The 26,474-nt window shown below is 35.7% G+C and overlaps 4 protein-coding genes across 5 annotated transcripts; 3 read left to right on the top strand and 1 right to left on the bottom strand.

Moving 5' to 3' along the window:
- Positions 1-1,220: 1,220 nt before the first annotated feature.
- Positions 1,221-3,859, top strand: LOC133851417 (lysine histidine transporter-like 8). The gene is made up of 5 exons (XM_062287840.1): positions 1,221-1,840; positions 1,953-2,089; positions 2,314-2,744; positions 2,913-3,044; positions 3,147-3,859. Exons 1-5 carry the CDS (start codon positions 1,419-1,421, stop codon positions 3,627-3,629), a joined length of 1,605 nt encoding a protein of 534 aa, XP_062143824.1. The 5' UTR covers positions 1,221-1,418; the 3' UTR covers positions 3,630-3,859.
- A 1,636-nt stretch (positions 3,860-5,495) lies between these two features.
- On the bottom strand, positions 5,496-12,459 carry LOC133852289 (protein S-acyltransferase 10). Of its 2 annotated transcripts, XM_062289021.1 has the most exons (12): positions 12,380-12,458; positions 12,132-12,202; positions 11,721-11,835; positions 10,263-10,337; positions 10,054-10,125; positions 9,787-9,924; positions 9,388-9,421; positions 8,506-8,615; positions 7,648-7,734; positions 7,273-7,356; positions 6,361-6,426; positions 5,496-5,958 (listed from the first exon to the last, which is right to left on the bottom strand). In XM_062289021.1, exons 1-12 carry the CDS (start codon positions 12,427-12,429, stop codon positions 5,784-5,786), a joined length of 1,077 nt encoding a protein of 358 aa, XP_062145005.1. In that variant the 5' UTR covers positions 12,430-12,458; the 3' UTR covers positions 5,496-5,783. The 2 variants fall into 2 exon arrangements, with proteins under 2 accessions (XP_062145005.1, XP_062145006.1); XM_062289022.1 differs by lacking the exon at positions 7,273-7,356 and having other exon boundaries at positions 12,380-12,459.
- A 7,101-nt stretch (positions 12,460-19,560) lies between these two features.
- LOC133851954 (putative F-box protein At1g65770) lies at positions 19,561-23,078 on the top strand. The gene is made up of 2 exons (XM_062288592.1): positions 19,561-20,828; positions 22,869-23,078. The coding sequence occupies exon 1, from the start codon at positions 19,630-19,632 to the stop codon at positions 20,824-20,826; it is 1,197 nt and encodes a 398-aa protein (XP_062144576.1). The 5' UTR covers positions 19,561-19,629; the 3' UTR covers positions 20,827-20,828; positions 22,869-23,078.
- A 1,790-nt stretch (positions 23,079-24,868) lies between these two features.
- On the top strand, positions 24,869-26,448 carry LOC133852116 (F-box protein SKIP23-like). Its single transcript, XM_062288793.1, has one exon. The coding sequence runs from the start codon at positions 24,917-24,919 to the stop codon at positions 26,054-26,056; it is 1,140 nt and encodes a 379-aa protein (XP_062144777.1). The 5' UTR covers positions 24,869-24,916; the 3' UTR covers positions 26,057-26,448.
- Positions 26,449-26,474: the final 26 nt, after the last annotated feature.

Here is a 26,474-nt window from a genome sequence, read left to right as displayed (position 1 = left end):
AGTGTCGTTATTGAGTTTTACTATAAATTTCTTTACAAGTTGATATAAGTAGTAAAATGGTTAAGCAAAAATTATGAAATGTTAATTTAATGAGTAATGCTATAAATCATACTATTATTTCATAATTATTTTATCATGCTATGTGGTATAGTTTAGTAGTCATTAGATCAACCATCGTTAAAAAATAAAAAATTCAAAGGCTACTAAACCTTATCATGGTGGGATGATTGTAGAATAATGATGTGGTTTGTAGTATTTTTTTTTTTGAATTTAATTGCTTAGTGGCTAACTTGCCAACCGTACCAAACATTTTTAATCATTTCACTAATTATATATTGTCATGTCAGCTTGTAAAATAAGATTATAATAAAAGTTGAAGTACCTCCAATATTTTCCTTAAAAAAAAAAAAATAAATAAATAAATAAATAAATCTAACATGGGGCTTAACTTGTCATATATATTACTTAAATAATTCAAACACATATATAGTTTTTATTACAAGTTTCTTTACAAATTGATGTAACAGTCTCTAACTTAATTACTGGTTGCCTTGTCAATCATGCATTCTTAATCATTTTACCAATTATATAGACTATCATATCGGTTTGTAATAGTACTAGCAGCAACTTTCTTAAATCTCATTTCCTTCCCTAAATGTAGAAAAAAACTCATTAAAAAAAAGAAAAAAAAAAAACCCCTTGAATCAGCCAAAACTAAGGAAACACAAGAGAACCAAAATTTGTACCCTAAATATAGGAAAACAAAAGTGGTTTCATTAACATTATTTCAATATAAAAGAATTAAAAATAAAAACTTAATCTTTTTTCTCTCATTTCTCTAGCATTTATTTAAAATAATATTTAAATGGTATAAAAAAAATGATATAAGAGAAGTTATTGTAAGGTACGGTACATTTAATTACTAATGAAGTTAAAAAGTAGTTTAATTTTTTAAATTGAAGAAAAGTATAAAAGAAATTGCAGGCGCTCTAAAAAGAAATTGTAATAAACGTCGTAGTAGCGGAGCATGTTTCCTTAAAAAATAATATCCAACATGTGGCTTAATATTTGTCATATATATATATATATATATATATATCTTAAATAATTCAAACACATGGTAGCAGCCAAAATTGTCCTTCAAAGCCAATGCTTACTATTCCAACAAAACAAACAGTTTCTCTGAAGCTGGTCATCGAAAGCTGTCTGCCTGTCTAAAACGAAGGTGTATAGTCTCGTTGCATATATACACATCTTTCGCTTTCACGTACAATCACAAGCAACGTACACACCCACTTCCGTCTAGCTCTTGTGTGAAATCCACCAATATATATAACCTGCTTAGTCCTGAGAGTTTTCAGCAAGACTGAGAGGGAGAGTGCATATATAGCCTTTAAGATCAACCAAAGGAGACAAAGATGAGCGATCAGAATGAGATAAGATCGGCACCCTTGACGCCGAGGCCACGATCAGCTGCGCCGACACCTCCGGTGGTGCGGACGCCGCCTGTGTCATGTCCACCCTCTCAGTTGCACTCACCCTCTCTGTCAAGGTCACCGCTTCTTCATGTGGAGAATGGAGAGGCGGCGCCACCTCGAAAGAAGGCTCCCAAAACACCAATCCGAACCCCGAGACTATCTTTGACTCCACGGTTCCTGACTCCGCTTGGAAGCCCAGTGAGGAAGGCTCTGAGGATGACGAAGCTTGATCCTCAGGACGCTTGGCTTCCAATCACCGAGTCAAGAAATGGTAACAAATACTACGCTGCTTTTCATACTCTCTGCTCTGGGATTGGAATTCAGGCTCTTGTGCTTCCTGTGGCCTTCACAATCCTTGGCTGGTAAGCCACTCAAAACTCATATATATTACTACTCCTCAACTCAAAACTCATTCATGTAGCTAGCTTCTGAGTTCAATATATGGTTTTCAACGATTTTTATCAACGCTTGCAGGACATGGGGGATAATTTGCTTGACTTTGGCATTTATATGGCAACTTTACACCCTTTGGTTGCTGGTTCAGCTCCACGAATCAGTTGAAACTGGGATGCGCTATTGCCGATACCTCCAACTCTGCTGTGCTACCTTCGGTATGATTCTGTTTTTGCTGTAAAATATAGAAGGAAAGTTGTTTTGGTTTGCTCAACCAAAACACTGATCATTTCGATTCATGTATATATAACTTTATAATTGAAGTATCTCTTTCAGTGCATCATCAATTGCTCTATCTTTTCTTTTCTTTTCTCAGATTAATTTTGGCTGGGTGTGTACTGTACGTGTTATTAACCATTAGAGTTGCAATCAAATGTTTCAGGTAGCAAGCTAGGAAAGTTTCTGGCTGTGTTTCCAATCCAATACCTCTCAGGTGGTACATGTATAGCTTTGATCATTATCGGTGGATCAACCGCTAAACAATTCTACCAAATTATTTGCGGCTCCGCATGCTCTGCATCCAGCCCGCTGACCAACGTGGAATGGTACTTGGTGTTTACGTGCGCAGCCGTGTTGCTGTCCCAGCTGCCCAACTTGAACTCAATAGCCGGTGTCTCGTTGATCGGCGCCGTCACGGCAGTTGGGTATTGCACAATTATATGGGTTGTGTCCGTGGCAAAGGGCAGGCTCCCGGGCGTGTCCTACAATCCTGTGAGAGGCAGCACCCAGGTTGACCATGCTTTTGATGTGCTTAATGCACTTGGGATCATTGCTTTTGCTTTCAGGGGCCACAATCTTATTCTTGAGATTCAGGTATGTAGACTGTAGTAGTTCCCTCTTCTATATATATATATGCTCTTGTCATGTTCTATTCAAAAAAAAAAAAAAGACCAAAAATTTGCTCAAATATCAATTTTAAATCATCGGTCGTTCCAAAAATTTAAGCTAATGGAAAAGAGAATTTCAATACTTTTGTTGCAGGCTACCATGCCTTCAGATGAGAAGCATCCCTCACGAGTACCAATGTGGAAAGGAGTGAAGGCTTCCTATACACTGATAGCCGCATGCTTATTTCCTATTGCAATTGGTGGCTATTGGGCTTATGGGCATCAGGTATATTATATAAGCACCAACATGAGCCCAAACAACTAGTTCAAAAAAAAAACAATTTGAATGCCTATCTAAAGAAGAGAAATTGTTTGTTTTAATTGACAGATACCAGCAAGTGGAATGCTTACGGCCCTCTACCAATTCCACACGGCTGATGTGTCAAAGTCTCTGCTAGCTATAACTGCCTTGTTCGTCATAATAAACGCAGCAAGCTCATTCCAAATATATGCCATGCCAATATTTGATGACATGGAGTCCATGTACACTATGAAAAAGATGAAGGCGTGCCCGTGGTGGCTACGTGCAGCTTTCCGTGCTGTGTTCGGGTTTGGCATCTTCTTTGGGGCGGTGGCATTGCCATTCGTCGGAAGTGTTGCCGGTTTGATTGGAGGGGCAGCACTGCCTGTCACATTGGCATACCCATGCTTCATGTGGCTCAAGGTTAGGAAGCCTAAGATGTATGGCCTAATGTGGTGGCTTAATTGGGTACTAGGGGTCACGGGCATGTTTCTAAGCGTTATATTGACTGTTGCTGGCATTTATGTTGTGGTTCAAACCGGTGTTAAAGTGAGTTTCTTCAACCCTTAATAAGTCGGAGCAGAACCAGAATTTTAAGCGAAGCAATGCTTTAAAAAAAATTATATATATAGACTACATAGTTGTAGTTTGCTGTTGTCTTGCACACTTTCCAAGAGAAATGTGACACAACTTCACTTTTTTTGTTCTTTTTTCTTACGGCAATGTTGTGGTTGACGACAAAGAATTCTTAGGTGTATGTAATACCAAATTTAATTACAATTCTCTCTCTCTCTCTCTCTCTCTCTCTCTAGTAACCTAAGCTTAGTCCATATATTTAGCTCTCATCCATTATAGGCATTGGGTTGCTCAATTGGTTTGTGATTTGGATGAAGATCAAGTGCATTGAACCTACCCATTGCATATGTGAGAGGTCACTCACACCCCACCTGCTCGTATAGGTGTCGAGGCAGCCCGAGCCTTCATTGCACGGGATCTTGGTCCTCTTCCCCAAAGATGCGAACTTTTGTTGATAGGTCTAGCCCTTGGACCACAAGGCTAAATGCCTTATGTTGTGTGTCATGAATTCATGATGCACCTAAATTCCTTGAAACTTGAAAGCATGCCTAATTGCAGTCCTGTACACTTGCTGCTAGGCTGGGTTGGAAAATCGGAGAGGGGCACCAACCTTTGGGCACACTAGGTTTGAATATATTACCTATGAAATTAATGATAACTTCTGACCATGAAAAGGTTTGATCATACCTAACAACAACAATTCTTTCGCATTAAGAACAGCAGGTGTTTGGCAAACCTTTTTTTAGAGGAGAAATGAAATAGGAATTAGTTGATGTGACATAAAAATAAAATGAAGTTTCAAATTTTTTTATGAAGAAAGTTATTTATTAATATTAAAAAGAAAAATGATAGGTTTTGCCAAACATACGTCGGTTCATGACCCCATCATTTCTTATCAACAAGTCCTAACTGACAAGAAAATATAAAAAATAAAATTCTATTTTACCTTTTGGATATTTTCCTTCAAAAAGGGCGAACTTTTGACTTTTGACTTTTGACAACTACATTATCATGCGGTTCTTTTCTTTTTTTTTTCTCTAATAACATTATCATATGTTTGACATTTCTAAAGAGTTATCGTAAACATCCACCGACAAAGTTTAAAGGAAGACATCGACATTTGGGCATTTGCATTGAATGGCCTTTGAAAAAATATCGTACAGGTGGAAGTAGAAGACAAATGAGTTCATAAATGTCATGTAGGAATTGGTGGATAGACGCAATAACGAAGAATATGAATTGATTGGGGGCGACAGCAAAGAAAATTTGGTTTAGAAAAACTATAAATAGTACATGGAGAGAGAAAACTCTTAAGGAAGTGGTCCTGAGGGGCAGTAGAATCCCTTAAAACAATTTTTAGGAGAGTTTTACTCTTAAGTAAGATGAGCATATAGAAAATCATAAATATATGAAGCGCAAAAATAAAAGTGCCCTCCCTCCATCGGAAGTGCTGATTGATACTCTTAATCGTAAGGCTATCGAGCCAATTGTGGTGGTGGCTTTGACGGCATCACAGGCAACAAAATTCAGTTGAAATTTGAGGCTACAAAAAATCATGTTATAAATGCAACGGATCGGAATTGGAGTAGAATTGGACCGTTAGTGAAAGATACAAGGTGTTCTGAATATGATCAAAAAAATTGGCAGATCTACACATGAGCTAGCTAAAGCAGCAATTATACAGGCCATGGATCAAGTTTAGTACGACATGCTCTTTCTTATTGAAGATGAAATATGAAGGATTTTCACAAAAGAAACAGTTGACCCACTAACCATCTTCCCCCTACAGCTCACTTTCATAAATGTTCACCTCCACTCATATTTTAATCATGTGGCGATCTTGTTTGCTGGTTAATTGCATTTGATAAAAGTCAATATGATAATCAGATGGAAGCATGGGCAGTATACAAACCGGTACAAGAATATCTATGAATCTTTCATTCACAAAAACCATATGACAAGAAAAAAATCACTAGGACAAACCTAAGAACCCAGCCAAAAATAAAGAGACAAGCCTAAGAACCAACATACAGCAGCTTCAAGATTAACCTTTAGCCACTCAAACAAATGGATATGCAGGCATGGTTCTTCTGGGCTCCATGAATTTGCAGGGAACAAATGTGAAACTCATTGTATGTCTGGATAAGGTCAGCAACAACGACCGGTCACAAGATCCGAGCATGTGTAGGGCCTTACTTTTTCTTCAACTTCCTGTGCTGTGGGTAATGGTTCCATACTGTATACGCTGCTTTGAGCACAGCAGAAGCTGTGCAAATTTCTGCAAATTCCTTTGCTAAAAGGATACACTCTTTCAGGAATTCCCCTGCAGATTAACACATGGTACCAAGTGAAGTAGGTAATAAACTGAAAATGCGTTACCATAGTCTTGTTATTGGCCTTGAATTCTGATGTCTCCAACCATTAACCATATATTTCTTAGAATGTATCAACTTGATTCAGGTGACTTTTATTAAACAGATTGTCCCACTGTCTAAGCAGGGATTTCATAACAACCATGTAGAAATCTTTTTGCTCTTACTTTTTTCTTTTTTTCTTTTTCATCACTTGTTCTAGCATTTAAAACCATTCAATAGCAGAATGAAAAACTTGCCCATATACGAATCGATACATATACCAGGATGTGACAAAGTGACTTATCTTGGAAGAAGCAAACAATCTCAAACGAATAACATGAAATAGAAGATTATAAAATGAATTAACCAACCTTAGATAGTTGATGCGTCTACGTCTCACAAGTTCATAGGTAGTCTGATTTGTCAAAATAAGATAACTGCAGGAAAACAAAGTCCAAACCAGAAGACTTAAGATACACAATCGTTAGTAATTTCTAATATCATAATACATATGGCTACTCAATCAGTATACATACACATTACTAATAAAATTTCAGAGGAATATATTCATACATGCACACTTGTTTAGGTTTTCAGAAGTTGCCCTATCCGACACCTCATGTCTGTCTAAAAAATGACACTTGAAATCAATTTACACTAATCATAGAAGTCAAAGCCAACCACACCGGATTTACGACCTTAGCCATGCTTGGTCATTAGTAGTTTGCATGATTTCATTGTCTTTGAAAGCCAGAAGTGAGCTGGGAAAAAAGAAAGCTTCTCGTTTGCATCTAATTCTCAGGTCAATATACCCTAGCCTGTCTAATAACATAGACAACGCACTAGGGAAGCTTTTCCGTTCTGGCTTATCCTAGGTAAGCTGGCTTCCTCAATGTTCCCAATCACATGCCAAGATTACTTTGATCAGCACATATCTCCACTTTTTCAATTAGCAAATTCTTATTAGATGGCATAACATTGGACCAGGAGAGTCTTACTAAATAAAATAGGATACAATCATTTTTCTGGTAAACATTATTAATTATGAAAAGACTATAGGTAACAGTAAATTTATGGAAGCATCTAGATGCACAAAGTTAGATTATAAGCAAAAAAGGTGAAGGCATTATGAATTTTAATTTTTTTTAAAAAAATATTTAAAAAAAAAAAAAAAAAACACCAAACTTAGATTATAAACAAAGGCAGGCACAAGAGGCAAAGTCATGAACATAAGAAATCTGATGTAGGAAAGAGCTACATTAGCATACAAACACAACCCTTACCTATGAAATAGTAGCAAGAGGAGCAGAAAGATTAGGGAGATTGACAAAGTAATCAAAAGCAGTATCATGATTGCATCCTTCCACCTAACAATAACATCATTCCAGGATCCAATTTCAGATTCAATACGACACAAAAAATCAAGAGAAGTAAAAGTTGACCCACATATGGCTAATTAAATTGTTACAATAAGAACCAACAGGACCACCAATGCTACAACTCACTGACTATATTTCAACTTCCCACTTTCTCTCTAGGTAGTGACCTTAATGGAGCACCACCTTTGACATTGATTCAATCATGAGTCAGATAGCAACCATGACAAACGAAACTGAAACTTTCTTATGAAATAAGAAAAACCTGAGAACGATGCATACCAAGCCCTTGATATATTAGCCTTCAGGTATGTGATGTACAAAATGCCAGTCCAGAGGCACAGTGCTGTCTCTTCGCAAATGTACCACCTATGGTTTTGTGACAAGAAAGAGACATTCTCAGCTAGGAAAATACATTTATATGTATATAAACAAAAATGAGCAATGTGTTTATATAATTTATATTATTTCATAGAAAGGTTGAAGCATAGAGCCCTATATGAGATATAGACATCACTTTGAAGACTTGCAAAAAGCTTTTTATTCCCATTTACCAATTCTACAACCATGAACAAGCAAGATTGTTCGAGCGAAATCAGATTGTACCCTGTAAGAAAGTAACTTTAAATCAAATTACTTTCAAATTTAGCCAATAAGCTTTAGTTCAAATGACACTTCCTCCCCTTTTAAGAAAGGTGGAGGCTGAGGTTGTTGGTTTAGAACTCATTGAATGTGTTATGTAACTTAACAAACGAAAAAAATAAAGAACGTTCAGATTTACTATATATATAGACTTTATGTATACAGTCTAACTATCATAGATTCTTTTCTTTTCTTTTCTTTTCTTTTCTTTTTATATAAGTAACAGAAATACAGGAGGAGTAGAACACTAAAGGATCTCAAGACAAAAAGATTAGCATCTAAATATGTGCATTTCTATAAAGTTCAAAAAGCACCAGATCTTAGCATATCCAGATCAACATTAACATAGATTACTGCTGGAAAAGGACTAACATCAATTACCAGTCAATAACTCTTCAGCAAGGGCATAATTACTGGTCATTGAAATATCAAAAAATCATAATTCATGCCAGGGAAAAATTTATTCGTGAATGACATATCACAAAGTCATAAACTCACCAAAATCGACAATGGTTGCCCTGGCCAATGCATGTCCCAAGCCAAACACAATGATGATCAAACTGAAGGACGCATTTATCACAGTCATGACAGTGCTTTGCTCGTGGAGGCTGCACATATCCCACAAGCAAGATAATAAACACCAAAAGCTAGATCAAAGGTGAACAAAGATCGGAGCAATAAACACAAAAATGTTAGCTAGTAAGAAAATTTACATATCCTTTTCAGTAACCATCAGAATAAAAATGGCATGATAAACTATTTTGACACACAAGCCCAGACAGCTAGAAAAAGCAGGATGTCTAAAAAGTAACAAGCAGCTGAAGGATAGTACCTTATCTCTGATTCTTCCACCACTTTAGTTGATAGAATCTAGTTTAGTCCTAGTATCTCAGCACAAAGTAGATAAAGTTTCTCAAGAACCTTATATGCTGATCAGTGTATTAGTTCCTGACATCTTCACACTTCCTTTATGATGTTTATATTATGTTCTTTTCTTTATCTATTTTATGAAATAAAGAAAGAAGATGGGGAAATAAAAAGGCAAAAATTGAAACTCGGTGTCTTTAATGATAGAAAACGGTTATGTGGAGTCTTTAACTGTTAAATCCCTTGTGTTAGAAGATTGATAATATGAAGGTCTGACCTAGTCTATCAACAATGATAGTTGAGAACAAGATGGGTTCCCATGCACAGTCGCTTATTAATAAGCATTTGTTCAGGAACTTCACTGAAGCCATAGAACATAAAAAGAGAACTCAAACATAAGGATAAAGATGCAGCATCGTTAGAAAAACAAGCATTCTAGAGGTTTGGAAAAGATTTTAATTTAAGCCCAACTGAATGATACAAAATGAAGATATAAACATGAGATTGTAGTACCTGCTCAACATTACAGTAGGAGCAAATCCAATTTCTGCGAGAGGCAAGAGGAAGCAGTTAGTGGCGTTATTTTTAATTTTAATTCTAAAAATTGCCAAGTGTGTGAGCTTTTCCCTTTCTGTATTTGTTCATATAAGGTCATATTGAAATGAAACTAATGGACATTGAAACAAATGTTATTGATCAAGTTAATGTGAAGCATGGGACAAAGATTGCACTTGCCATATACAAGATTGCAAGTTGAGGGCTAAAAGCACATAGAAATTAGAATAAACTTTTATCTCTTTAGTATGCCAACAATGTACATTTATCATGAATAAATATGCGCTCACCAAATTATTGTTTTGGAAAAGTATCACCAATAGAATATTCTTCAGAAACCTATAAACAGTAGCCTACCTAGTAGATGTTCCAGGGGGATACATGTCCATAACCAGCTTTGACCATGATGTTGTGTTACTTCCTAGAAGATTTCTTCCCAGTTGACTCCCGTCCACAGTAATTACCAAGCTTCCATTTTTGCTTGAAGCAGGCTGTCTTTGCTTAAACATTACAAAATAAAATAAATAATGAGATGATGTTGAACTGTAAATTTACTCCAATTATTTTAAGTTCCACTTTTTTTTTAAGGTAAGCCTGTAAATAGAAATGCAAATTATTGCTTACTTTGAAGCCGCTGAAGTCTTTTGGAATATTACATTTTTCTCATTAACAGCTCTCATCGCGTCAATGACATAGCTAAAAAAAAAAAAAAGAGAGAGAGAGAAGAAGAAGAAGAGAATCATGTTAGACTGAAAATAAAATATAGATATCATGTGTTCTAAGCACAACCCAGAATCTTAGTCTTGAAGCAATACATTAGTATTGAAACTTACCCAGGAGAAGAACTGGAGGTAATAAAGTACTGAACCAGTGTAGCGAAAAACAACAACAAATATAAAGCAGTATACCTGAAAAAACAAAGAAATTATTAGGGAGGTTTTGGAAATGATAGCAATCATTATGAACCATTTTGAATCTAATGAATTAATCACTTGTTACTTGGTATGTATACGTTCATTTATAGTCAAAGCTTGAAAAAATACATATTATTATTTCGAAAGAGCATGTTAAAATTACATTACTAGTTTAATTAACCCCAAGGGGTTGGCTCAAGTGGTAAGCCCATGAGGTCTAAGGTTCAAATCCCTTTGGGTGCAAACAATTCCTTCGAGACAACCCGCCGGTGAAGCCGGAGTATTATCCGATCCATGTGGAGGGGCGTTTTACACAGGTCTGAGGTTTACCTATCAGGGGTGGATACATGAAGTAGCCCTACCTTGGAAGGGTTCCTCGTCATAAAAAAATAATAAAAATTAAAAAAAAAAAAAAAAAGAAAAAAAAAGAGAGGGTTTAATCCTAAAAGCAATTCACCCATTCTACAAGGAAAGTGCCTAGAAGCACTCTCTTGTTTATATCAGTTAAATGTTGAGTTGACAGTCTGGTTGCAAATGCTTCTAGGCATAAAAGTACATGCCTAAAAACTAACTAAGGAAATACTATACAATTAGTTTCAAATTGTAGTAAAGAGAATTTACTATATAATATCTCCTATGAGATAGTAAAAAAAATTAAAATTAATTTTCAGGTAAGAAACTACAAAGCCTATATTTTCTTTATACATGACTTTATAGCTTAAAGGTTTCTCGTTGACATACTGATAAGTTCAAATGGACACTGCAGATGGGGTATGCAACTGGAAATGAACAATAATAGTAATACAATAGGAACAAATACAACAACAAATCCTTGGCTTACTGTGTCCAAAACTTGTTGCTTGTACAATGTGAAGAAACATTTTTGTTCTAAGCAATTATGCTAATTTTTTCATAAATTATCATAAAATTCTATGCTTGAAACCCACCAACAATTACTAATTCCTGACAACAGCCCAGCACCCTCTCTAGGTTGATGCCTAGAATGGCTAACATAATGTTGACCACACAAAATATGAAATTTTAATTTCATTATTGAGAATCCAACTTCCGCACATCTCTCGTTAGATAATCAACGGGTAATCCATCTTCCAGTACTGACTCATTGTAATTACTACATTTAATTTTACATACTCTTAATTCTTAAAGAGTATTTCGGACCTGTTACAATTTAATCAAACAAGCGTATACCCGCAAGCATATTGTGACCAAGTTGACTCTGTCTGTTCATAGCTACATTGTTTGAGAAAATTGTAGGCTAGCATGGACCTAAACTACAATCAAGTCTTTAACCAAAGCATCCAACGAGATATTAAAAACACAATTCCAAATTTGTTCAAGGAAGAGGCCTTAACATACCATGGCTCACTTTTCGTCTTTTCTATAAAATCTTCATCAAACAGAAAGAGAATGCCAGCGTACACCAGATGCAGCGTCACCAACGCCAATTTCAGACCCAGCGAAGATCTCCGAGCTGAAAACCCAGCTCCCAAATATCAAAACCCATTAAAGAAAAAACCAAAAGAAAATTTAAGAAATTATACATAATACTCGTTTTTTGTTACTCAAAATGGGAAAAACCTATATTCGCCATTATAACCCAAGTTTGCCAGAATTTTATAGAACTATTTAACTAGCCTGAATTATTTAAGGGGAAAAAAAAAAAAAAACATAGAGATTATAAAACATAAGAAATCAAATCTTTTCCTTTGCACTTTCACGAGTTTTTTCTCAGCTGCCAAACAGAGAAATAATCGAGAGCGTGCGTACCAGGATCGGAGAGACAAGGAACGAGGTGGTAGCATCGGCCCATAGCTCGATCCGTCATCAAAAGAAGGAAGCTAGTAACATCGGAAAAACAAAGTTAATTCTCTCTTCTACCGGGAAAGTTTTGTCGGTTCGGGGATAAAACTTTCTCGAGAAAACGGATGGTAAACACACCCAACTGAACAAAACAATTACTACTAACACTACGAGAAGGTTGGAGAGACAGACGTCTCATTGAATTCAACACGCACCTTTTAGGTTTGTCTATGACGAAATACATCGTAGGCCCAACCCCGCCCATGGTTTCCCTTCCCTATTTACCAACAGCCCAACCTTTTCTTCATTTCCTTTCTAACTTTCTTCGCTTCATTTTTTTTTTTTTTTTTTTTTGACTTTTTCTTTACACGATGATTGGTAGATAATTTTCTTAGTTGCAAAGGATGCTTGTTTAAACAAATCGATGGTGAAATTGATAACGGCTAAATTATCGTTTATCTTAAAAATTTACAATTTATAAAAAATAAAAAAAAAATTATATATATTTAATTAATATTTTAATATTTCATTCATGTATAAGCTCAAATTGTCTCCCTTTTGAAGTAACTTGTAATTTTAAATAGTATCAAAACATAGGTCACGAGATCGAACCATGATTACAACGTGTTAAGGATCAAAAAATCGGGCACTTGAGAGTTTACTTGGGTGTAATTATCTGCAAAGTAATGATATATACCACATCAATATTTTACAAATATCTCACTACGTTAATGTGGCATAGGCTAGCAGTCATTCAATTTTATTTTATTTTTAATGTTATAAATCACATTTTTATTCCACAAATGTTGATATATTAGTCTCAATCAACTTTTAAACTTTTTATTATTATTATTATTACTACTTTTACAAGGAAGATCCTAAGGTTATGGGATCAAAATGTACATAATCTCTAACATTACTCTTTAATTATTCTTTTTAATATGGACCGATGTAAGGTCTATTACAAATTTACACTCTATTAATATGGTATATCAGCTCCAGCAGTTGATGGACCACAAAAGACTAGTAGTTCAATTAATTAGTAAGATGTTTACCTGTCAGGCTCCTGTATTGGTAGTTCCAACTGTGTTCAAGTCTCAAAGGTTTAGATGGTCAAATCTTGGACAAGATATAGGGATCTGATTGGACCTGATCACTCAAGACCATGCGTCTACTGATGGTCTACGGACCACCAGAAGATGTTAGTTACGTGCAGCGACGGGTCGTCCTAACATCCACCATCCAACTTTAACACAAGTTCCATCCATGAAGTCAACTAACTTGTATTAGAAGGTGAGGGTGAGGCATCACATCTAACCAATTCAAAAACTTTCGGAGTTGATGGAACGGAGAAAGTTAGGTCTTATATTAGATTGGTCCAATTTAATTGCTCCGAATTTGATCAAGGTGGGTGAGATTAATTAAAATAAATCAATCCATAAATTTGATTCTAATTAAATTATAAGAAAATTTTAAATTTATTCCTAGAGTCTTCATGTAATTTCCATTTACTTTTACAATTTTAAAATTTGATTTTTAACTCCTAAATTTGTTCATGTTTTTTACTTCACTCTTTCCGTCCAGAACCGTCTAAAATTGCTTACGTGTCACCTGTATTTGATAAACACGTAAGCTTTCCGGGTATGTCGAAAAGGAATCTTGGAGTTAGAGAATCAGTTTTCACCCAATACATAGTAAACGGTTGAAATCTCATCTATAAATAAGTGCAAACCACCAAATATGAGATAGATGAATGTTTTATTATACAAACTTGATCTAAATTCTTTTAAAAAGATTGACTTAGGTATCGGAGTGGGTCCAGCTGTCACCTCCGACGAACTCATTTATTGATATTTATTGTTTGCAATGGTTAATAAAAAATTTTACAAAACTTTGTGTCACCATACTGAAAACTATCTCAGTATAACTAAAGGTACTTAAAAGTATATAATCTTATCCACTCTTTGTTATATTGGGACACCGATGCTTTATCCAAAATGGATATTCACGCTTTGTTGCTTATAAGGTGTCCCCGTCTAAATAATCTTAGATTCTCAATTGTTTAGGAAATTAGTATGGATTGGAATTTCATAAAAATATTTATCTAAATTTAAGAGAATTGAATAAGGAATGACAGAGGGCATTTCGAGTCCAGACTTGTCAGGATAGCTCCATGAACGGTCTGTAGTGCTCACTGTTGAGCCCATTTACATGGACGCTTCGAAACTCGAGATCACAGTTAAATTTTTTAAAATCTGGTCAAAAAATTCTAAGATTATGGATGGTATTTGGTAAAGATTGTTGAGTTCATTTTTTTTTTTTTTTTTTATTTGACTAATTGTAAGAAGTGATTGATAAAAAATAAAAAATAAATAAAAAAAAATAAAAAAAAAATTATGAAAAAGTGAAAAGATTTTGTATTGTAGTAAATTTTTTATTTAAATAATAATAAAAAAAAATATTGATATAATATAAAATGTGAAAAAAGTTAAAATATTTTGAAGTTATTAGTTTTAAAAGAATAGTGAAAAAAAATGAGGAAAAACACCGGTGAACAATCTTTTTAAGAGAAAATTTGAAGTGAGAGTTGTTTCTTGTTTATTTATATGTGTATATCTTGGATTACATGCAAGGTATATTTTCGGTTGTTTATTTAAAAAATTTGTCTTGAAGGCAATTTTGGGTGCAGAACGATAATATTTATGAAATGTTTTTACTAGTTAAAAAATCGTGATCACTAAGAATTAATTTTCAAGGTCGTAGGTTGTCTGTTCTTCTTTAATGAATAATACTACCTACTATACTTTTTTTTAATCATTATCCTTTTTGTGCTGATGTTTCCTTTTTGTGCCGATGTTGCCGTGGTTATGAGTAGGGTGAGCATGGGCAGGGGAGAGGATGGGTTTTCCCCTTTTTTGGCTCCGCCTCGCATACATGCGTGTTCTCAAATTTATACTCGTAAATTGCATAAAATCAGTGACATCCGTGCGGGGCGGGGGTGGGTGACGCGGGGCAGGGAATGCGGGGTTTGCGGGTTGTGCAGGTATCCCCGATTCAAGCCAGAACGTGAGAAAAATCAAACCAAAGCTAGATTCAATACCAAACGGCAAACATACACAAGCAGTGATAATTCTTTCCGGTATATGTTGCATATAAAAGGAACCCACAACAGCAACAACAAGAAGAATATTCTTGAAAGAGGATTGCCATAAATAAAATTAGACATTCTTGGACTCACCTCCTCATCTTGTGTATTAGCAGGACTATTTGGTAATACTTTGTTTACCCATAGGCCACTGGACCGGCGGAGCCAGCGAAGATGGGAACAATCGATCGAGGCTGTGGGCTGTGGCGCTGTGCGGCGCAGGGGAAGAAAAGGGAAGATGAAGTTAGGGTTTTTTTTAATACAGTTGCGTTTTTAGTATTTAGGCTAAACGCACCGTATGAGTATTTAAGCTAAACGCACGGTTTGGAGTAGGGAGTGTAATGACTAATAGCTGTATCACACTTTAAAAAATACTACAACCTGCATGTGACACGTGGTCCACTAGTCTTCGGCTCTTCATTTTTTGGATTCTTCCTCTTCTCTTCTTTTCCTTTTAGGTTTCACCGTTTCAAGTTCAGCTCTTCTTTTCACAAATTCTCCAGGCTCCAATCCTCCTCCATTCCGCCGTCATCCTTTGTTAGTAACAAAGATGAAGAGAAGAGGAAGAAAATAAGAGAAATATGAAAAAGGGGGTGCAGCTGCGGCACGCTAGGGTTAAGGAAAGGGGTAGGGTTTTTTTAATTATATATATAATTTGTGCGGGTAGGGGCGGTGCAGGGCGGGTTCCAGGATTTTTTCAAATGGTCCTCCTGCAACCCGCACCGCACCATGCAGGGGGTCCAAATACAGGCCCATGGCCGGCACCATGGGTGCGGTTTTCCTGCTAGATGGGGCGGGGCGAGTATTGTGGTTTTTTGCTCACTCCTAGTTATAAGTCATTATTTTTTTTTTCAATGTCTAATTAAAGACTGATTGACACGGCCTCATTAGCCCAATAAAATAGGGGTGTTAGCACAAATAAATATATTATGCTAAACTGACATGCGCAACGGAAAATAAAAAACAAGATTTAGGCTTGCTGAAGCGTTTTCCAATAACTTATGAAGAATAAAATTATAAAGTGTCTTCTAACTTATGCTTTACTGTATTGCAGTATTGATGGTGTACACAGACTCTCTATTTAGAGAAATGATCCCTACACTCATTTCTCACAACAACCCCACAACAAGCTGACGTGGCTGGTAATATTTTATTATTTTTTTTGTTTTGTTTTCTTTTCTTTTTGTAAAAAAATAATAAAATATTACCAGCCACGTCAGCTTGTTGTGGGGCTGTTGTGAGAAATGAGTGTAGTGATCATTTCTCCTCTATTTATAAGTTAGGTCAGGGCCCTTATATTTAATAAACACCGTATTATTCCTCCCATCAATAAAATAATAATTAAATTGATTTGAAATCAATTTAATGATTCAATTACGATAATTTAATAAATTTAAATTACATAATCATGATACCGTATATTATATTTATTTATTAAATACAATAAATGTTGTATATGTGGCATATATGCCATATATGAAGATAATATCTAACAACGGGTTGAATTGGGGTGTAATATATAACATTATTGACATTACAGTCTAATTTTTAAATCAAATATCCTCTTACACCTTTGCGGATTAATTAACATAGAAATATATCCCCAAGGAGTAGCTCAATTGGTTGACGACCACGCATCATGAAGCGGAGGTCATTAGTTCGAATCCCTCCTCCCCCTCTTAATGAAAATTTCCTTTAAATATGTAGTGGCACAGGTAAAACAATTGATATTATACACAAAGTTGGTACCATATGGGTAAATTAAAAATGATAAATATTAACATCACAAATATGAATCATGTAATTTAATTTTTTTTTTAAAATTATTAATATTTAAAATTATTAAATTCTTAAAGCAAATATTGATTAATTTTCACATGTACTCGGCAATTTTTTGGGTGATTCCCAATATCTATGCTACGTTCCATGAAAGAAATTTCAGGACAGACCCTGGATTCTGGAACTCAAATTTGAATTGAGATTTGTTATAATTATTTGCTCGAATTATAATTAATTAATTTGCCTCATCCCTGCATGAGAAAAGAAGGGTTTAACAACAGTCTTCTCTCAATCGGCTTCCAAATTGGCTTTAATTCGGCCACTGGGAGATTCATATCTCCAAAAAAGGTTAAATATTATTTAGCTCTTTAAATTAATAAATATTTTTTACGAAGCATTATAAATTGACAAGTGTCATGATATGACATTTCAAATTGCTAATTTATTATGATTTAAACATTTCGTTAGGAGATTCAGTCTATTTGAACAGAATAATGGTCACGTGCGTGACATATGATCACTTGGGCTAGATTCTTTTCATTGTGTCCTTGTGCGAATAAAAAAAAAATGAGGAAAAAAAAAAATGAAGAGGCTAGAGGTGGCCTGCAGTCACCCACTTCTGGGGTGGCTCACGCGCCAGCTCCACCTTTTGGGTGCCCCGCAAACCATCCCAGATGGGGCCGAGGGTGACGCACGGCCCACCCCTTTGCTTTTCTCAATTTTTTTTTTTTTTTTTTTAAGAAAAATAATTTTTTAAGTTTTAGGTTTTATATGTTATATTTTTAATGTTAATAATTTTTTTTTTTAATTATTATGACGTGTCACACTAACGGAATTCGTCAAGTGTTTTGACGGAATTTGACTACATAGGCTAAATTGTTATTTTGGTCACCCCGAAGACATCTAAATTATTTTTAATACCGCAATAAGCTATTCGTAATTTAGGCCAACCAAAGAGATTGATTTTGTATTTATTCCAAAAATTAACTTGTTAAGTTTTTAATTTTTATATATTTAATTTATTCATTATAAAAAAGTGATATGTATATCATTCTATTGGTGATGACACATGGTACATTAATGAAATACGTCAAGTGTTTTGACAGAATTTGAGTGCAGAGACTAAATTGTTATTTTGACTTATCTATAGACTTCTCAATTATTTTATATTACGGTATAAATGATTTGTAATTTCGACAAACAATAAAGGATGATTTTGCATTTATTCTTAAATATATTTTAAAAAAAAAACTTAGATATTTTTAAACAAAATTAGTTTTTTTATTTAAAAAAAATATATATTTTTCACTTATTAATGTAATTTTGTTTTTTTTTTTTTTTTTTTTAATAAGTACGTCAGAAACTATTACAATTAAAACTTAAAACAACAAAAACAAAAACAAGAGGGCTTGGGCAACCCAAATTAAAAACTAAGAATGAAAGTACGCGGGGGCAATGCTTCCGAAGATGCGGGCCCATTGGCTCGAGGCACTGATGCCACAAAGACGGGGTCACCAGTAAAGGTGATATCACAAGTGTATTGAGTCATAAGGACCCAAACACAATTACAGGGGTAAACCGGGGGGGAAGGAATACAACAAATAAGCCCAAAACAACAAAATAAAAACACAAACAGTAACAGCAGAAGTCCGGTAGGAGGAGGAGCAGTGGGAGCCAGCAGCCGTGACGGCGCGTGAGGTACACGCGCCGCCGAGGGGAGACCTCTCAGCAACAGGAAACGTCGGTTTCGTCCGGAACCACCGATGGACGAAGTGGTGGGAGGCTGTGGGAGCAAACAGGGTGGTTACGCGCCGGCCAGAGCGAAAAACGCTCTGGAGCGTGCAAGCCACGCGCTGGGGAGGAGGCGGCGGTGGAAGAACTGGAGACCATCGGTGGAAGCCGGGGACGCCGGAGAACCCATTGGTGAGGAGCGTGTCGTGTAAAAATCGAAGGAGGAGAGTAGATTTAGATTCGAAAATTTCGATCCTAAAACCGTTCCAAAATTTACAAAGAACACGGTGAGGGGCGGAGGGAAAAACCAGAGACATATGCTGTGTGGTGACAAACCAGAAAGCGTGGAAAAACTTGAAAGGATAGAGGGGTAGATGGAGATTTCGCCTTATCTCCAGTGGCTTAAAACATCGAAAAGGATAGTGGGATAGATGGAGTTTATGCCTTATCTCCAGTGGCTTAAACACCTTAAAAAAGGAAGACAGATGACGGAAGGTGAGAAGGGTGGATGGGTGGCAGGAAGGATGAAGAGATGAGGTATGGAACAGTGATGGATAAATCATAACTGGTAGACAGTTTAAATGATCATGACACTTGTCATTTCACCATGATGTTTCATAAAAAAAAATAATTGTTTGTTCATGGGATAAATAATATATTTTTTTTAAAAAAAAAAAAGAAAAAGAAAAAGCAAAAAAAAGACTACTTTTCTGGTTTTTTAATGTTTTCTAAATCCAAAATGTACCCAATACAACGCTGGTGGTTCAGTTCCGTCAGGGAGAGCCACTGAGCCAGTCAACGAACAAAGATATGGGTGAGAGAGTAGTGGAGTGGTCCGATCTTCCGAAGGATCTGTTGCCAATGATCGGCAAAAGCCTCGACGCCCGCGTCGATGTTCTCCGATTTCGCGGCGTCTGTACCTCCTGGCGTTCCTCTATCCCTCCCTTTCACGCTCACTCTTCTCGTTTCCCTCTCAAATTCCCTGAACCCCGCAGTGCGCTGGAATCGGCGTCAATGTCACGACAGCCAGTTTATCTCTGCGAAAGCACTCTCTATCTTCTTCAACCGGTAAATCCTTTTCCAACTTCAACTTCTTCTTGTAATAAGGGTTGGTTGATCAAGGTCCAAGAGTCAAATTCAGGCAAATTGCGTCTTTTAGATCCACTCCCCAACCACAAATACAGGTGCTCCCCTGTTACCCCAAATACTTTGAACTTATTGAAATTCCGGGTCGTGGAATTAAGAAAATCCCATATGCTTAGATTTGATGTCGCCACTCCACCCAGATCAGAAACTGAAAGAGATCGTGACCTCAGTTACCGTTGTAACCGCTCTATTCCTTGGGTGAACAAAGTAGTGATGTTGCCTAGTTCAGCTTGGACTGACGAAGACGAGTCTGCGGTTTTCGTGATATTTAATTGGGGGAAATTGGCTTTCGCGAAATGTGGGGATGAGAAGTGGACCCTCGTAGGGGATCAGAGCCTTGAATACGATGATATTATTGTTTACAAGGGTCAGTTCTATGTTGTTGATCATAGATTGGGAAATGTTTGGTGGATCAACTGTTCATCCTTGACGTTGGTTAAGTTTTCCCCTCCGGTATGTGGTTTGGGTAACCAGAAGCATCTGGTGGAGTCGTGTGGAGCTCTTTATGTTGTTGATCGATACTTTGACGGGGAACGGAGGAGGATGGAGAACAACTTTCGGCGCCGTAATCTTCCCAAGACAGTTGGTTTCAAAGTGTACAAGCTGGATGAAGAGGGTGGTGGATGGGTTTTGTTGAAAAGCTTGGGTGATCGAGCATTTGTTTTGGGTGCTGATTGTTGTTTCTCTGTTTCGGCTAAAGAATTTGTGGGATGTAAAGGGAATTGCATTTACTTCATTGATCAACATGAAAGTCATATTTTTAGTTTAGAGGATGACAGCATTGCCGATTTACCATTTTTCACGGATGATTCTCGTCCCTTCTGGGAAGCCCCAACTTGGCTTAGCTCTGCTAATCCATGAATGTAAGTATATATGAACCCCCCCCCCAAGGATATCTTTTCCATGTGTTTTCACTGGAAAGCTACCCTTGAACTCTCTGTTGGTGTGTTTACTTCTGTTGTGATATGCTCATATATTTTTCCAATAACACGTTGTTTTCATGGTGATTGAACTGTTGGTATGAATCTACTCACGAGCTAGTGATAGGACAGTTTTCAATACCTTTTTTTTTTATATTCTTCATGCTATCACCGCAAAATAATTAAAACTGAGAGATTTTTTTCGGAGTATCGTTCTTATGCCTAAATTAGTTTACGAGAGAGAAGTATGCTCTAATAATAAAATATTTTTTTTTGTAGTTTATACTTCAGATTCTTAAAAAAGTCTTTATTGAATCTAGGTTGAGACTATTACCTAATTCGACTTGGAGTAGAATTATTGCCGACAGCTAGTATTTTGTAGAGAGTCAAGCCCATCTCATCTAGGATATGCCTGAAATGTGATCAACCAGAAAAACTATCCTTCAAAACTTATTTTGTTGCTCTGTTTTACTTTGATTTCCATCACCCCGAAATGCTTGTTTTTTCATTGAAATTTACGTGAACCGTGAATTTGTTTAGTTGTATTCTAGAACGGTTAAAACATGTTTCACATCACTCGCCAATATTAAGGAAATACCGAGTCCCTTTTAGTTGAGGCAAGAAATGAGTGCCCTTTTATGAATAAATATGTTTTGTTTTCCTGAATAACTAAGACCATATCCAGCAATAATAATCAAAGTAATTATTGAAAAAGTACAATTCTTTTATTATTTTTTCTGTACTCACTCCAACAGATTTTTTATTCTATTCTTTGATTTTTTTTTAAAATATTATTTTGTGTGTAAGAAAATGTGATAGAAAGAGGGAGAAAGAGTGCGAAATAAATAAAGGAAGAGAGAGAAAACAGTAAAAAAATTGATTATAGTGTGAATAGTGAATAGGTTCTTCTGCCTATTTACTATTCACACTAATGAAAAATTATACTCGGCCTATTTTGTTGGAGATGATAAATAGACTATTATGAACCATTTGCCTATTTGGTTGGAAATGCTCTAAACAAGCTTGGTTATTCTCTTACCAATATTTTTTTGGGGTTGGTATCTCTTACAATTGGTTGTTCTATTGCACATTATTTGAACATCTCCACTGAGAGGGGGTTGCAATGTCAGTTGTTCCTAGGCCTGTACAGCAAGCTAGTTTTTAACCGGCACACCCACCTCCGCCATTTGCCCGTTTGCATGGGCGAGCAAATGGCCCAGCCTGCTTTCTGCATATAATGGGAAAATATGGAAATGATTTGTGGGTGACACTTTACCGTCCCCCACCCCACCCCCTCTTTTTTGTTTTTAAATAAAAAAAAAAAACAAAACAAAAAAGTGTCATCTGATGTGATATCAGATGACATTTATTTATTTATTTATTTTATATTAAAACAGGAGGTTGGGGGACGGTAAAGTGTCCCCCATGTATCAGCTCCCAGAGAGGACGGTAAAGTGTCCCCCATGTATTAGCTCCCAGGAAAATAACATACTCAAAATAGGTGGAGGCAAATGATATATATTATATCCAAATATACCTATCCCTTATAATAATATATATTATATAAAATATATATAAAAAATAATCATATCAAAACAAAGTCGTTTCTACTGGGGAGAGTTTATACTGGAAACTTCCTTTGACTTCTATTCATTGGAACAACTTTAAGTAAATACAACCCTCTATTTTCCTTTGTTGTCGCCTGAGCTTAGGGGTGGACAAAATATCCGATTACCGTCTATCGCCTATCGACTTATTTTGGTTCGGTAGTAAGTATATATTTTTATTTCAAAAGTCAGTTTGGTTCGGTAGCCAGCAATTTTTTATTTTTTATTTTATTTTTTTTCATTCTGGTTAATTGAACCGACACTTTGGAGAAAAACGACGTCGTTTCATTTGATCATTTTGTCCTTTTTTTTTTTTTGGAAATCAAAACGACATTGTTTCATTAATTGATTTTAACTGAAAATTTTGAAATTTCAGGTTGTCAAAATGAAGTCGGTGAATTGTCGGTTAACCGAACCGAACCGATACCCACCCCTACTTGAGCCCCTTACGTTGCTTCCCCTCTCACAGTTGTTGTGCCATTGTCAGGTCATGGAATTTGTTGCTTCTTTTCGCTATTCAAATAATTGATTTTTTTTTTTTTTTTTCTTTTGATTGTGGATGCGTATGAGCGGATGGAACCCAAAAACCACCCTCCGTTGAGGGTGGTTACGGTACTACTTGTAATGCCAAAAATCTCATGGCTTTGGGATGGTTTGGCCAAGGGTGATATATATATATATATATATATATTAGTTTTTGTTTTATTATTATTTTTTAATTTTTTCAAATTTATAGGAGTATTTTTGTCTTATTGAAAAAAGTTTATGGTCAATTTTGTCATTTTGTGAAACGACGATGTACATTGCAAATTTTTGATAGTTTTAAGAGACATTGATGTGATAATTGTGATATAAAAATGTAATATATAGCGTTATTACTTTTCATATAAAAAATAACCAATTGTTCTAAAACTATTTACATTTTCTCTCTTTTTGTCCTTTTGATTTGTTTTTCCAAACCAAGAACATTAAAAAACAACTAAAATCACAAACGTCTAAAAGCTGATTGTAGGTATTTTGTAGTTTCCTAATCTGATACAAAATTTCTAGGGTTAATTATGTTGCGATTGAGTATGTCATTGTCTCCTTCAACTCTTCTAATGTTGTTGTGTCTATTATTATGAGTTCAGTCCAATCTTATTTGTGATGTGGCATAATCTTTCTCCTCTGTCACTTTAGCATTTTCTATTGATGATTCTTGTTAATACATTTTTCCGGTCGGTCGGTCGGCCGACGATGGTGCTCCTTGTTATACTTGTTTTAAACATGTTGGCATTACACTCAGACTGTACGGGACAGGGTAAGTCTTGCGGTCTTTGTGCGAAGCTACTCGAATTACACACAATTCAAACAGCCAATTGCGAGAAATTCTTATTTTTGTGTTGACCATGAGTAGAATTAGGACTTGAAGAAATAGAAGTTTGTTTAATTCTTAATGTAGACGGGAATAATATAAAATATTTGATTAGATTGGAAATTAAATTAGGAGTCAATATTTGAACTCTAACTCATTCATGTTCTCTTTTAATCATTTCAAAATTGACGTTGCTTTTAAAATCACCATTAGATCAAAATTGAATAGTAATTTATCACACATTAATTGTGATCTTAAAAGTCATATCAATTTTGGAGGACTCAATAAGAATGAGTGTTCAGTTTAGTATTACTTTATAAAGAGTATTGTAATTTTTATCACAACTTTCTTATAAACTGACATGATAGTTCATGTGATATTTACCATGTCAGTCACTAAATAATTAAATTTAATTGTACATGTCATTATGTGCAAAGTTTTAAAAGTTTAAACCAATACATTTCCTCCTTTTTAAAAAAAAAATAAAAAATAAAAATAAAAAATAACAAAGAACTCAAAACATAATACTCAAAACTACTTTCACATTTATCTTACATCAAAACATTAAGAAAAAAAAAATGTTACTCATACTCTCTCACTTATACTCTCATCTTACATTATCTGACGTGACTTTTAAAATTTACCAAAACATATTGGCCTTCTGGTGTACCTTGTTGGGGTACCACACAATTCACTCTTTTCTTCTGAGTAAACAACATACTCTTACTTGTTCACACTTTTTTAAGTGGTTTTTAAAACTATCATTGGATTAAAATCCAATAAAAATATATTTCAAATTTAATAATAATTTTAAAAATTACCCTATAAAAAAATAATAAAAAAAAAAAAGGAAGAAAAAATGAGTGCGTAGCATTTTCCTTTTCTTTTGGGCCAAGCACAAACCCTCGAAGAGTCGAAGGATAGCACGGCCCATACACCATAGATTTGACTAAGGATACTGGCACACCTTATTATTATGTTTTCTTGAGAAATAATGAAATATACCATTGGTTCTTGGTCCTTCTCTGTTGTGCGAAGTCATTCTGCAAGTCAACCCAACTAATTAAGCTATGGATAAGGAAGTCGTCAACTGGTCCAATCTTCCGGAGGAACTCTTGCCGTACATCGGCAAAAGCCTCGACGCGGGCATCGATATTCTCCGATTTCGCAGCGTCTGTGTTTCCTGGCGATCCTCTATCCCTCCCTTACGCGAGATATCTCCTTGTTTGCCTCTCCGTTTTCCTTACGCCGACAGCAATGGAAATGCCGTCGACGCCTTTGTCTCGCAGAATACCATCTACCGTCTTGAACCTTCCGACGAGAATCCAAACATTCCAGCGTCTTCTTCTTCTTCGAAAGGCTGTTTGATTAAGGTTGAAGAGTCAGAAACTGGGAAAATACGCCTTTTGAACCCACTTTCATGCCTCCATTGCAGGTTTCTCCCGGCCTCTTTTCCAAACGGGATAAACCTATTGGATTTCCGGGTAGTCGAGGTAAGCAAATCATATAAACTTCAATATTCTGATGGATCGCCTATTTGTGGCGTGAGCAAAGTAGTGTTGTACCCCAACTCTGCATGGACTAGTGTTAAAGATTGCATGATTTTCGCCTTATATGATGGTGGAAAGTTGGGTTTTGCGAAATATGGAGACGAGAAATGGACCCTTGTAGATGATAAGAATTCTAATTATGATGACATTATCGTATACAAGGGCCAGTTCTATGTGATTGATAGGTTGGGAATAGTTTCATGGATTGAATGTTCATCATTGAAGCTAATACAGTTTTTCCCTCCGTTATGTGGTTTGGGTACCCAGAAGCATTTGGTGGAATCATGTGGGGAATTCTATGTTGTTGATAGATACTTTAAGAGGGAGCGGAGGTTACGACATCATGAGAATATGAATCATAATCTCCTTAGATACCATGTTTGTCCTAGGACAGTTGATTTCAAAGTTTATAAGCTGGACCAAGAGTTGGGTGATTGGGTTATGGTGCAGAACTTGGGTGATCGGGTGTTCTTTCTTGGGAATGACTCTTCTTTGTTTGTTTCAGCTCGACAATTCGGTGGGTGTAAATGGAATTGCATTTACTTCACTGATGAGAATGACATTGGGGTGTTCTGCTTAGAGGATCACAACATTGAGAAGATGGTAAATTTCCCAGACTATTCTCATATATTTTGGCCTCCTCAAAGCCCAAACGTCTAAATGCTGAATATAGGTATTGTAGTTTCCTAATGTGATAAAAAATTTAGAAGGTTGTTAATTATGTTGTCCTTGAAGGATTGGATCTATAACAATTTGTTGATCCGATTGCAATGGGAGAGTCTCTACGAGGCTTACTTACCTAAGTTGGTAGGCAGATTGTCCAAAATCTGTTTGAATGGATAGGCCCTATAGAGATTCTCTCACTTTTGTTGTTCAGAACAAATTTATTGTACAGCTCTGTCCTATCTTTGAATTCCTCTAACGTCGTGTCTATTACGAGTAGAGTTCAATTTTATTTGTAATGTCATGTTCTGTCTCACGTGTCACTTTATTTAAAGATTGTGATGTTAATCATGTGTCAGCCTATGCTCAGAATTAATTCGAAACATGTTTATGTGATTTAATTTTTATTCGAACC

This window comes from Alnus glutinosa, chromosome 12 (genome assembly GCF_958979055.1).
Source record: "Alnus glutinosa chromosome 12, dhAlnGlut1.1, whole genome shotgun sequence".
NCBI classification, from domain to species: domain Eukaryota; kingdom Viridiplantae; phylum Streptophyta; class Magnoliopsida; order Fagales; family Betulaceae; genus Alnus; species Alnus glutinosa.
Note: the sequence above shows the minus strand (reverse complement) of the source record. Positions and strands in the feature narration are given on the sequence as shown.